We start from the raw sequence: 12,526 nt of genomic DNA, 5'->3' as shown, positions 1-12,526 counted from the left end.
TAAGAGGCTAATTATGTGGCCCGAGGTTGCCTTCTGTTTATGTCCATGTGTCTGCAGTTCAGCAGGCCAGCCTCTGTCCGATACCTACGGGGTGCCCCGTGAGGCATAATAGAAATAACAGGGGAAGGCCTTGCCCATCTCTTGAGAAATGTCAGAACTACAAGGCTGTGTGCAAGCCACGGTCATCAGTCTGCATCTTCTAAGTACGTAGATTCTACCAAAAATAGTTTTTATTTACCCAGAAACCCAAACCTACAGCTGGAGGGGTTTGTTTGTGACCATGCTAGGTGTACAAGTGATGCACGTACAAGTACGTGCAAATAAACATCCGTGCGTTCACCTGTGGATTTTCAAGCGTGTGCTGCACGTGCTGAATGGATGGAGGAAGACTGGCGACAGGTGAGCCCTGTCCCTGCCTCGAGTAGTCAGGTGAACAGGCAAGGGGTCTGGGAAACAGGCAAGCACAGTCCACACCAGTGGGGGAAGTCGTGAGGTCCAGGGGCCGTGCAGGCCGCCGTGGAGCACAGAGGAGAGGGGTAGGCTCCAGGGACAGCCTCCCAGAAAATGTGATTCCTCAACTGATGATAAGTTTACCAGGTGAGTGGGGTGGGACAGGGTAAAGGCGATTCTGTGCAGAGAAAAAAAGCTCGAGCAGAGGCCCTGAGGTGAGAGAGAGCGTGGTATATCCAGAAGACTACAATCGGTTTAGGCTTCATGAAACACACAGGGCAAGAGGGAATGCCAAGCGGGATCAGATCATGAATGGCCTTTGTGCTTGTTCACTCGCTGCCCGGATATTTATTGGATGCTGGCTAACCACGTGCCAGACGCGGCTGCAGACACTTTCAGCAAGGTTTGTGGACATCGTGGTCTGAGTACAGGGGGCAGCCCTGAAGCACGTTGAGTGCACATCCTAGCAACTCGGATTTTTACGATCTGACCGCAGTGTAGGGGATGGGAGGATGGCTTGGGGCTGGAAGACCGTCGGTGATTTGACGCAAGGCATCGCAGTGGGGCTGGAGAGAACTGGGCTGGGGAGGGTGGCTGGGGAAGGAGTAGGGATGGGACCAAGCAATCTGTGCAAGTGAGGGATAAAAGGCACCCGGGGAGCTCGCTCCTGGGGCTCCTGGCTGGGAACCCTGGGCGCATGCATTCACACGGGGAGTCTGAGAGGAGGCGGGTCTGTAGGAGCCCACAGAGTCTATAGATGCTGAACTCAAGTTTTGGCAGTGTGGAATGTGAGGTGCCAGTGAGACATTCAGTGGAGATGAGCGGGTTTGGAGCTGAAGAGAAGTCTAAGAAGTCTAGAGGGATCGATCTGAGGATCCTGAGCAGACAGAGAGTGTCTGGGACTGGAGGGGGTGGGAATCACTGAGCAAGAGCGAGAAGAGGTGAGGGGCCCGGACGAACCCCTGGGACACCAATATCGAAGCGACCACAAATGGAGAAGCACCGAGAGAAAAGCTGAGGCAGAAGAGAGAGGAAGGAAACCGGAAACCACAATGCCCTTGAAGCCAAGTGGTGGGGGAGGCATTTCAAGGAGGGAGTGGCACCAGGGTCAGGTGAGGGGTCAGAAGGGTCAGGACAGAAAAGGGCCAGTTTGGTTTAGCAGGAAGAGCGTGTGCAGGGAAGGGGGCAGAAGACAGAAAACAGGACCCAGCAGGTGCATTCAACTAACCATTGTTGGTTGACCACTTGTACTATGACCAGACCATGTTATGACTGTGGTTCTGGGATACGGATAAGGTTCCTGCACCTTTGCAGCTGCTGTTCTAACAGGCTGAGGAGTAAATGGGAAGCACAAAAGTGGAAATGATGAAAGCAGGTAACACTTTTTAGGAGTTGTCTATGAAAGGAAGGCAAGAAAGAAGGTGGTAACTCGAAGAAGCGAGGAGTCAAGAGAGGGCTTATTTTTAAGATGGAAAACACTTACGTGTGCGTGACTGTTGATGGGAAAGAGCCAGTCATGTAGCAAAGGATCAGACAAGCCCAAGAGGAAGATGCGGGCTCCTGTCAAGGTCAGAGGGGACTTAGTGCAGAGCCCAGGTCGATAGTCCTATAGTCACCCTGGTCAGACTGGCCTTTCCATTGTAACAGGACAGAAATGGTGAGGAAGGGTTTGGGCAGATATGTTTTGTTGAGGTTTGTTTTAGGGAGAGAAGCAGTAAGAAATCTCATTTCTGATGGATTTCATGTTCCAGCTGAAGCAAGAGGTGAGGTTCTCTGCTGAGTAAGAGGAAATGAGGCAGGACAGAGATGCTTAGCAAGGAATCTTGCTGTTCGATTGCCATAAATGACTGCAGGATCGGGGTGAGTTGGTGACTCTCGGTCTGAGAATCTCAGTCTGCAGTATAGAGATGTTTCTGGTCTCTAGAGCCTGAGTTTAAAATGTCAGCATCTCTTTTAGGGTTTAAGGGTCTAAGACTGTTGGTATCAGGGAGATCACATGTGGGATTTGTTAGCCATTTCCCTGGGGGTTGTTTTGTTTTGTTTTTGTGTTTTACTTTTTAATATCCTGTAGTTTTGATAACTTTCTGGGAGGAAAAAAATCAGGCAACGGAACACCATGAACCTGGCAGGCCCTGGGAAGATACTAAGACACGAAGGAGCCACCGAATGCCTTTTGGACCCAGACCCGTTTTTAAGTCACACGTTCCATGTTGCTGAGCGTCCACCGTGCAGAGACCACGGGTCGAAAGTGTGAGGAAGGCCCCGGGCCAGGCCATCTGGGTCCAGGACCAGGCTGTGATTGAAAGGCAGCTTTGTACTTACAACGGTTGGAATCCTGTTAGACCGGGCCCTGATCTAAAGTGAAGCGTCTTTGCCGTGGAAAGCTCATGAACGTTTAGGAACTTGCCTTTAAACAGCAGGTGAACCTCTGTCGTTACGACGGAATTCTGACTCAAGGTCTAGTTCATCCCAAGGCCAACTCAGACACCACTTTAGCTGAACTGCAAGACCATGTTGAAGTCTCCTTGCCAGCCGTAGCAGCTAGCTAGCTCTTCTTCCCGGTCTTGGCTGGAGATGAGAGCAGCACTCGGAATGCCCCGGCCAGAACGGTACCTGTAAGCGAACTAATGCTGAACTGCGGTGTAGTTACAGCACCTGTAGCACATGGAGAGCTTGCCCCCTCCTGGATGTGTTTCAGTTGATTTCTGGAGTGCTCCAGGGCTGACTCTTGGACCCCGCTTTATCTATAGGCTACCTAGATTATTTCGTTCGGGGTCGTGCCTTTAAATACCGTCCGTAACTGACGGCCTCCAAATGAGGGTCCACAGCCCAGGTGTCTGCCGTAGACTCCAGACTCACCTAGCCAGCATCCTTACGTGATTTGTCCATTTGGAATTCTAATGGGCATCTCCAATCCAACGGGGGGACACCCAGATGGAGCTCTTGCTTTTCCTTCCCCAGCCTTCCCGCCTCCCCAGTCTCTTCGTCTCAGGAAACAGGTGCACCACAGGACCAGTGGCTCAAGCCAAAAAACTCAACGGTCGGCTTTGATTTCTCCCTTGTCCTCATGCCCACCAGGTGGTCCCTCACTAGATCCGTTTGTTTTATCTCCAGAAAGCTCTCAAGTCAATCTGCTTCTCCCCATTTCCACTATCCCGCCCTGGCCTGAGCCATCGCCGTCTCTTATTTGGATTACCACGGACTCTTGGCTTTGAACTTCTGCCCTTCCCTCTCCAGTCCACCCTCATCCGCATAGCCAGCCTGAGCCTCTGTCCTCCCTCTGCTCAGACCCTGTAATGGCTTCCCACCGCTCTTAGAACAAAACACCTGTTCCTCGCCATGACCCGGAATGACATCAGCGTTGCCTAATTTCCCAAACTCCCTTTATCCCCCTCCCCACCACTCTTACTGGCCTCCTTTCTGTTCCCTAAAACACCAAGCCCTCCTGCAGCGTACGGGCTTCCTCCAGCTCTGCATCCAGCTGGTTCGTTCTTATTCTTCGGCCTCCATTTGTCACCTCCTTGGAGGGGTTTCCTTGTCTAGTCCTTCTGAATAAGCTTCTCCTAGGAGTCCTAGTTCATTAACATGCTTTGTTTCTTCAGTACCTAGCCCAGTAAATGCTTGTACTGCTTTTATATGTTTTACTTCATTCTTTTTTTGTTGTTGTTTATTTATTTATTTTGGAGGTGGGGGAGGGGCAGAGAGAAAGAATCCCAAGCAGGCTCCATGCTGTCAGCACAGAGCCCCATGAACTTGAACTCACGAACCGTGAGATCATGATCTGAGCCAAAAGCAAGAGTTGGACGCTTAACTGAGCCACCCAGGAGCCCCTCGTTTTACTTCCTTCTTTCAAACAGTTACCGAGATTACCTATCATGTGATCCCCTCATGTGGCATGTCTGGGGATGTATAGTGAGCCAGAGAAAGTTCTCTGCGCCCTGGAGCTTACATTCAAATGGAGAAGATAGACAGTAAGACAGATAAAAAGCAAATAAATTATATAATGTCAGGTAAGGAATGTGCTCTGAAGAAAAATGGGGTAAGCAAATTGAGACAGGTGAAGCCAACAGCAGGCGGTGGAAGGATAGGGAAGGATGAATTACGGGAAAGAACGCATCACAAGTAAGTGGGCAGTGGGTATTTCGTTCAGATCGGTGTTGAAGAAATAAACTATTTTCGAGAAAGTGAATTTTGAGCCGTATCTCACTGCCTAAGTTCCAGGAGGATTAAAAGGTAAGTGTACAAATGAAACCATCAACCAGAGTAACATTCTAGTTACTCCTCTAGTTACCCAACCTCTGGATGGGTAAGAATGGCCAAGTCCAAAAGTATGGGAAGAAACTCCACGAAATGATTGACGGACTACCTATAACTCCTTATCTGGGGTATCAAAAGAAAATCAGGAAGTTAGGATGTGAACAAATTGAGGGAAATACTTGAGATAAAGGGGAACCATAAAAAGGCTAATGATATGAATAGAGCACATGCCCTCAACTGTAAAGTTCTCTTTTCCTTGTGTTTTAATGTTTCTTGAAATTAGAAGGTTTTTCATTCTCTGTGTACATTTAATGCGGTCATGAAAAATGTTGCATCAGTGGTATATCTTACAAGTAATAGCATCTTATCATCAAAATGCAATTTTTTTAAGTTCATAAAAATTCATAGGAACATTAAAGTTCCTAGTAGAAAATGCTTCCTTCATTGAACAGCCATCTGAGAGTTTATGCTGTAGTGAGGGGGCAGGTAGACAGTGGTAAACAAACTAGACAAGTGTGAAGTGCCTTCTCGAGGCCAGTCACTGCCTGGTGTCCTATATACCACTTACATCCAAACTAAGATCAGCCGGGTTGTTTCGGCGAGAGTAAGTACCTTGGCCAATGCCACTCAGCAGTTAAGTGAGACGAGCGCGTCCAGCTCGAAGTCGGTGTGGCTCTAAACCCTGTGCGCTTTCCTCAAATTACTGTGATTGTTGACTAAGTGGGGTGTTCACACTCAGTCTTGCTGACAGAGCTGTTGTCCCCTGTGCCCTCCCTGCCTGTCGCCTCCTCAACCCTAGATTTAGGACTCTGTCAAGGAACTGTTGGCGGCAATAGAAAGCATGACAGCGGGCGCCCCAGCCAGGACTGATGTCTTTTTAGCAAAGAACGAAGTCTCGCCGGGGCGCCTGGGTGGCTCCACCGGTTAAGCGTCCAACTTCGGCTCAGGTCATGATCTCGTGGTTCGTGAGTTTGAGCCCCACGTCTGGCTCTGTGCTGACAGCTCAGAGCCTGGAGCCTGCTTCGGATTCTGTGTCTCCCTCTCTCTGCCCCTTTCCCACTCGCGCACTGTCTCTCGCTCTGAAAAATAAACGGTAAAAAAAAAAATTGAAAACAGAATAAGATTTTACCAACAAGACACATTAAAAAAAAAGTCTAAGTCTACATTATTTACATGCCCTCCTGTATGCTTTTTAAACTTGTGCTAAATAATATATATCATTTAAATGTCAACGAACATTTTTAGCAATAAAACAATGAACAATTCCCAGCCATAGATTTTGGGAAGGACGGGAAGAAAAAAGAATAAGCTGTACGCTGGTCTCAAAGTCTGAGGGAAACATCATGAGAGCTATCCCAAGTTGGGGGTCTCTGGAAGCAGAACTCACGCTGGGGAATTCTTGTGCAAGTGATTTGTTGGGCGAGCACTCTCAGGGAGAGGGGAGGAGAGTCATGGGGGGAGGGGAGAGAAGGTAAGCAAGGAGGTTGTCTCCACTGGAGACTGGCTTTCACCCGACCCCACAGGGAGCTCTGGTGTATGATTTCTATCCAGAGCAACCCCACCCTGCGGCAGGGGACCTGATCTTTTCATACCCCTGTGTCAGCCAGCCATTGTCTGCGTGCCACCTGGGGCTCTAGTGTGGCTCATCTAACCCAAAGTGGCTGGGGGCAATTTTCCCTGAGGGGGAGGCAGCTTTGAGCCATTAATGGCCAACTTCCTGCACCTAGGGACCGGTGCGCTACCCAGCAGAGGGTCTGAGTAGGACACACAACAGCATCCACTGCAGAAATCCAAAAAAGATTTAATTTGGAAGATCATCGAGTGATAGATTGTGACACATAACAGGACCCTCTGACTAGATGTGCTATTAAACACAGGATTTGTTATCAAGGAACTTCTTGATTTTTAATTTGCGTTAAGGTATTAAAGTATTACATCAGCTTTGCTAGAAGGGAAATTTCTTCTAAGGAAGGCATCATGGCAGGTATGTTCCACAAAGGCTAAGAAGGTTTTTATGGAAAATTTTAAGGTATTATTGGGGGGAAAAAAGGAAAAGAGGATTAGGCATATAATTGGAAACAGGTTTCAAAAACTAGCTTATATGATACCAACCTTGTCAGAAGAATGACACTGAATTCCTACAGCAAATAGATATTTTTCTTCTAGATTTTTCTAAAACTATTTTACACATTGGTATTTTCCTATAAATACATTTTTTTTTTTTTTTGCTAACAGTGCTTTGCATAGAATGTTCAAGTATATGATGATGGATACGTGTCATATATATGTGTGTGTGTGTGTGTGTGTACAGCATTAGACAAATATATTTGTCAAAACCCCTAGCATGTACCGCCCAAGAGTGAACTCTAATGTAAACTATGGGCTTTGAGTGATAATGATGCATCGCTAGAGGTTCATGGATGGTAAAAATGCACCACACTGGCACAGGATGATAGTGGGGGATGCCGTGTGTGTTGGGGCAAAGGGACTACAGTAACTGCACATTCTGCTCCATTTTGCTGTGAACTTAAAACTGCTCTAAAAAATAAAGTCTATTGTTCTGTGCTGAGCTCAGCCTATCGATAGTAATGCCAGGGGCTAGAAATGCCTTGAAGGCACTCACCTGGGTCCCAGTGAACCTCCTCTCCCCCTTTGAAAATCGGCATTACTACTGGGCCCACCCTTGTGGATCTTATTATGATTGCCAGACGCCCTTGAGCAACAACCACCAGGAAACCTTGAAAATATAAAGGTTTATGACTTACAAGACCCGGAAATTGCACAGCACACCTGAGGCTATCCAGTGAGGTTGAGATGTTGTGGGGGGGAGAGGGGGAGCGTGCCCGCATCCATGGGCCTGGGATTCTGCTTTTACTGGGGTCAAGCGAGGGGATCCAGGGTTTCACGGGCTTATTCTTAATTGGTGAATTTAAGACATAAGGGCAGGAATTTAAAGCATGGGGAAGAGAAATGACAAGTGGCCCAAATGGTCAGTTATGAAATCAACTAAGATCTCTGAAACAGAAGAGCCTTAGCGGTGGGGAAGGTGGTCTGGTTCTTTATCTATTCCTGTGGCTGACAATGTGTTTATTCAAGATAGTTTTCTTGGAAGTGGACGATGCCTCTTTGAAAGAGCTGTCTGGGCAATCGAAGCTTACTGTGCATGCTTTTACTACATCTGTTTCTATATGTATAAAACTACACAGCTGACTCTCCTGCTTAACATTTCCTGTTCCTAAAGAGCAGGTGATGTCCTGGTGACATTTTTAAAAAATTTTCTCTCCACCTAGGGACGCCTGGGTGCCTCAGTCAGGTGAGCATCGGACTTAGGCTCAGGTCATGATCTCACGGATCGTGTGTTTGAGCCCCACATCGGGCCCTGTGCTGACAGCTCAGAGCCCGAAACCTTCTTCAGATTCTGTGTCTCCCTCTCTCTCTGCCCCATCCCCATTTGTATGCGTGCTCTCTCTCTCTTCTCTCTCAAAAATAAAGAGGTACACATTTAAAAATAAATAAGTAATAAATAAACAATAAAAAATTCTCCCCACCTAGACATCCATTCCCAGCATCCCTGGTGTAATTTGTCTAGCAGGTGGGAAAGTAAGTTTGGAAATGCCATGCTGACAAGGCCACTGGTACCTCAGAGGGTCCATCATGGAGGATGGTTAACATGATCAGAATATTCTGTGACCACAACTTCTTGAGCAAGCAATATCCAAAACCAGGGTATTTGGTTTAAAGGTTTTCTTATATTTGTTTGCACAGAGTTCAGGAACACATTCCAAGCTCAAATACAATAAGAATCGGGTAAATAGCATCCATCAAGGATATAATCTGTTCCTTCAATACTTTTGTTCATAACATAGAATTCGCCCTGTTCAAGGAAGGATACCTCCATAACACGTAGACGGTTTTTCAGGTTATGGGTGCACATGCACGCATGCGTGGTCACGCACACGCGGGCATGCGCACACACCCCTTCCTTAAAGAAAAAAAGAAACCATCGCCCACCCCCCTACAAAGTGGCTGACTCATTTCCAGAATGCCTGTCGCCGTCATTGAGATTCAGCCTACAAGTAAAATGTAACCTGTTGAGGTTTTAGCCAAAACTTCTTAGAATCATCTTCTGATACTAACATAAAAAGCTTATTGGGTTTTTCTCTCCGACTTTAACCCCACCGGGCAGGGATCTCCCCTACAAGAAGGTATTTCAAACCAAAGCTAATAGGGATGAAAATGAAAACTAATAACCGTGATCAAATTACAGTGAGATTTACCCCGTAAGCTGCTTAGCGTTTCTATAGAAACGTATCTGCCAAGTTTCGTCTTGGAAGTACAATTCCTGGGAGATGGGACCACATCTCTAACGTGGGTTGTCTTCCCCCCTCCACAGGCCTTGAACCGGGGCATTGCTGCTGTTAAGGAAGATGCGGTGGAAATGCTGGCCAGCTACGGGCTGGCGTACTCACTCATGAAGTTCTTCACGGGTCCCATGAGTGACTTTAAAAACGTGGGCCTGGTGTTTGTGAACAGCAAGCGAGACAGGACCAAGGCTGTCCTGTGCATGGTCGTGGCCGGTGCCATCGCCGCTGTCTTCCACACCCTGATAGGTAAGGCTGCCGACCGCCCTGTCGTCTGTTGTTCCTTTCCATCGATTCGAACACTCGCGATTTCTTTGGCAATTACCAAGCATTTGTCATGAAAAGTTTCAAGGGCTGGAAGGAATGGAGTTTGTGTTCCTAGCGCAAGAAACGAAAATGTGTTTTCTCTGGGAAGCCCCCGTTGTAATAATTCCTTGACTCCCAAACCCTGGGTCAGAGAGCAGGTCATTTCCGTCAGTTCAACTAAATGGCCTGTGCTTCCTGAGAGAGACACGTTACTACACAGACTCAGTCTTCAACAGAAAAATAGAACGGTTGTTATGTAGGATTAATGCTCGTCGGCAGTGAGAACAAATGAGATTGTTGAACGTATTAAAATTAACTTATTTGAGGACCTCGTTATTCTGTCATATTCAAAGACAAGACTAAATACTGTGGCATAACATTCTTTCCATGAAAAAAGGCCGCATCATACATATAACAGCTAGCATGCAGGTTTCACCAAGACCTCGGAAAAGCACTTGCTTGGGAGGCCGAGTCCTGCTTCTGCCTTCTTGGTGGTGATAAAATTCTCAGAGCATGACTTCCGAGCTCCTCCTCGGCTTTTAAAACAGCTCAGCTTAGGAGGCATAAAAATTGAGTGGCACCTGTATTGAGCCCCGTTGCATAAAACCCGTGAATAACAGCTCGTAAACCCATTGTGTGCCTTCAAAACAGCACTGGCTCCAAGAGAATCATGAATGTCAGTGGTGAATAAAGGAGCCAGAAGATTAACCCAAACCCTTCACCTTGTATTCAGATGGCAGCTAATGTTTACTTACATGACTGTGAAAGTAAAGGGTGGGAGGCCTTTTGGGTTTTCCTTTTGAATGTAGCCCAGAGGCTGGTGCTGAGAGCAGCGTGAGACAATGAGAAGGTGCTGCTAGGGGCGGGGTTCAGCCAAAGTGTTGGTATTGACCGTTTAATTTGGGCTGGGGGCTTCAGGGCCTGGGGTTGGGCGGAGGAGATGCTCTTTTTCCTTCAGCTCAGGCCCCGAATACTAATTCGTGGACTGTGCTTTGAAGAAAGCTTCGGCAGCTAGATTTGATCTGGACCATTTTCCAAGATGGCGTATGCCTTTGAGAAAATTCCATACAGGAAATGAGTAGGTCTAGGGGCACCTGGGTCTGCTGAGCATCCGACTCTCGATTTCGGGTCAGGTTATGATCTCACAGTTCATGAGTGGAGTTCGAGCCCCACGTCGGGCTCTGCGCTGACGGTGTAGAGCCTGCTTGGGACTCTCTGCCCCTCTCTGCTTCCTAAAATAAAAACAAGCAAGACAGAGAAAAATAAATAGGTCTAGATAAATTTTTGCTTCAGTGGGTAAATCAGTTCCCTTTTGCTACCAGTTTTTATTTGGGTTTCTGAATAACCCTAACATTCCCAATTTTTGTCATAGCTGAACAAGACTTCGGTACTAAAAGCTAATTACTAGCCGTCAGTAGTCATGGAAGAAAAAAAGCTGAATGTTCTGTGTTATCGAAACTGTTATGAGGAACAAGGGATCATTGACATAAAAGTCAGCCTCATTTTTCAAATGCAACCTAAAATTTTCAATTTTAAAATCGATAAAAATCTTAGATTTGAATCAGAATGGTTCCACAACCCAAATGTATTTAACGATTGTTTTGCGTAGACACTTGGAATTTTGTTGGACCGACAGCCTTCGAAGTCTAGAGGATCCACCGGCCCAGGAGTTCGAGTCTATTCTGTGTGCCCCAGAGCCTGGCTCTAGATCTCCACATTGCAGAAGGCTTGGGAGTATTTCTAGCTTCTTTGTTAGAAGTTGCCAATAAGTGTCTCATTTTAGCTAAATTGTAGCCACTATTGTTGTCATGGGCTCATGGATGAGACATCACTTTTTTAAATTGCAGGGCGTGGGATTTGCCACACCAAACCTTAATTTAGGCCAGTGGTCAGGGTGTAGGTGTTTTCCACCTCCCCCTCTTAATTAATCTATAAAAGAGAGGAAAACTTGCTGACGGTGTATTTGGGTTCATTGGAGTCCTAGTTAATTTCACGTGCATGAAGTTAGATTTGCCTGACCTCCTAATTCCCACCGACAGAGACACCACTGCTGTGGATGTTTTATTTCCTTACACATCTATTCTCAACAGTGCCCTGGAAGGCGTCTTGCGTGTTCCAGCCTGGGCAGTCAGCAGAGCTCAGGGGAACAAGTTCCTATGCTCCTACGGGGAGCAATTGAAGTAACTTCTAGAGTGGTTCCATTTGTCAGTCTTCCCCTCTCGGCAAGCTTCTCCATTATTCATGGATTATAGACCAGCCCTGTGAAGGTAAAAGGGTACGACTTGATATAATTTAAACCAACAAGGGTGCTAGAAATGGACAGTTTCAGCACAGTCACGAAGTGTATCACGATGTAACAAACCACCCCAATACTCAGTGACTCAAAACACAGCATTTATTCTTGGCTCACCAGACCATGGGCCATCTGGGTGGTTCTTTTGGACTTGGTGGCTCATGCCTTTGTGGTCAGTGGAGAGTCAGGGGGAGGCTCTGCTGATCTTGGTGGGCTCACTGGGGGACGTCAGCCAATAGTAGGCTGGTCCAGATGGCCTCTGATGGGACAGCTGAGCTCTCTTCCACCAGCCTGTGGCAATACCCCAAGTGAGAAGATAGAGACCCACAAGGCCTTTTGAGGCCAAGAATTGGAAGGGGCACCATCACGGCCCCTGCGCGTGACTGGCCAAGGCAAATCCCAGGCCAGCCCACGTTCAAAGGGGTAGGGAATATAGACTCCCAACTTTTCACGGGAGGAACTACAAAATCACATAGCAGATAAGGGATATAAGGAGGAGAGAAGAATCAGGGACATTTTGCCATCAGTCTCCCCCAAACACTTCTTTGGGAGATGGTGGGTTCATGCATTTATTCAATCAACATGTATTGAACACCTACAGTGGGCTAGATCCTGGGCATTCAGATATGAATAAGGCATGTTCTTTAGAGAGAAGCAAGATATCGTACAGTAAATTATTACAAATTCCACTCCGCGGAGTCTTGATACCAATGAGATAGAATTCATGTTCTTGTGTTAAGATTTCACATTTACTTTACTGACTTTATGCATGGGTTTATGATACATCTCTAAGGCCTGAGCAGTGTTTTGTACCTCCCACGCCCAAATCTTTGCACAGTGCAGATTGTAGAGGGCTGTG

At 47.0% G+C, this 12,526-nt stretch overlaps 1 protein-coding gene across 2 annotated transcripts in view; it reads left to right on the top strand.

Annotated features, from left to right (window-relative positions):
- Positions 1-12,526, top strand: part of ANKH (ANKH inorganic pyrophosphate transport regulator) — a 137,695-nt gene that overhangs the window by 71,999 nt on the left and 53,170 nt on the right. For both annotated transcript variants that reach the window (XM_019450772.2, XM_019450770.2), the window contains exon 2: positions 9,101-9,317. In XM_019450772.2, the coding sequence (XP_019306317.1) occupies positions 9,101-9,317 (217 nt within the window). The remainder of the gene's footprint in view (positions 1-9,100; positions 9,318-12,526) is intronic.

This window comes from Panthera pardus, unplaced genomic scaffold, assembly GCF_024362965.1.
Source record: "Panthera pardus isolate Hobbes unplaced genomic scaffold, ASM2436296v1 HiC_scaffold_2, whole genome shotgun sequence".
Lineage (NCBI taxonomy): Eukaryota > Metazoa > Chordata > Mammalia > Carnivora > Felidae > Panthera > Panthera pardus.
Note: the sequence above shows the minus strand (reverse complement) of the source record. Positions and strands in the feature narration are given on the sequence as shown.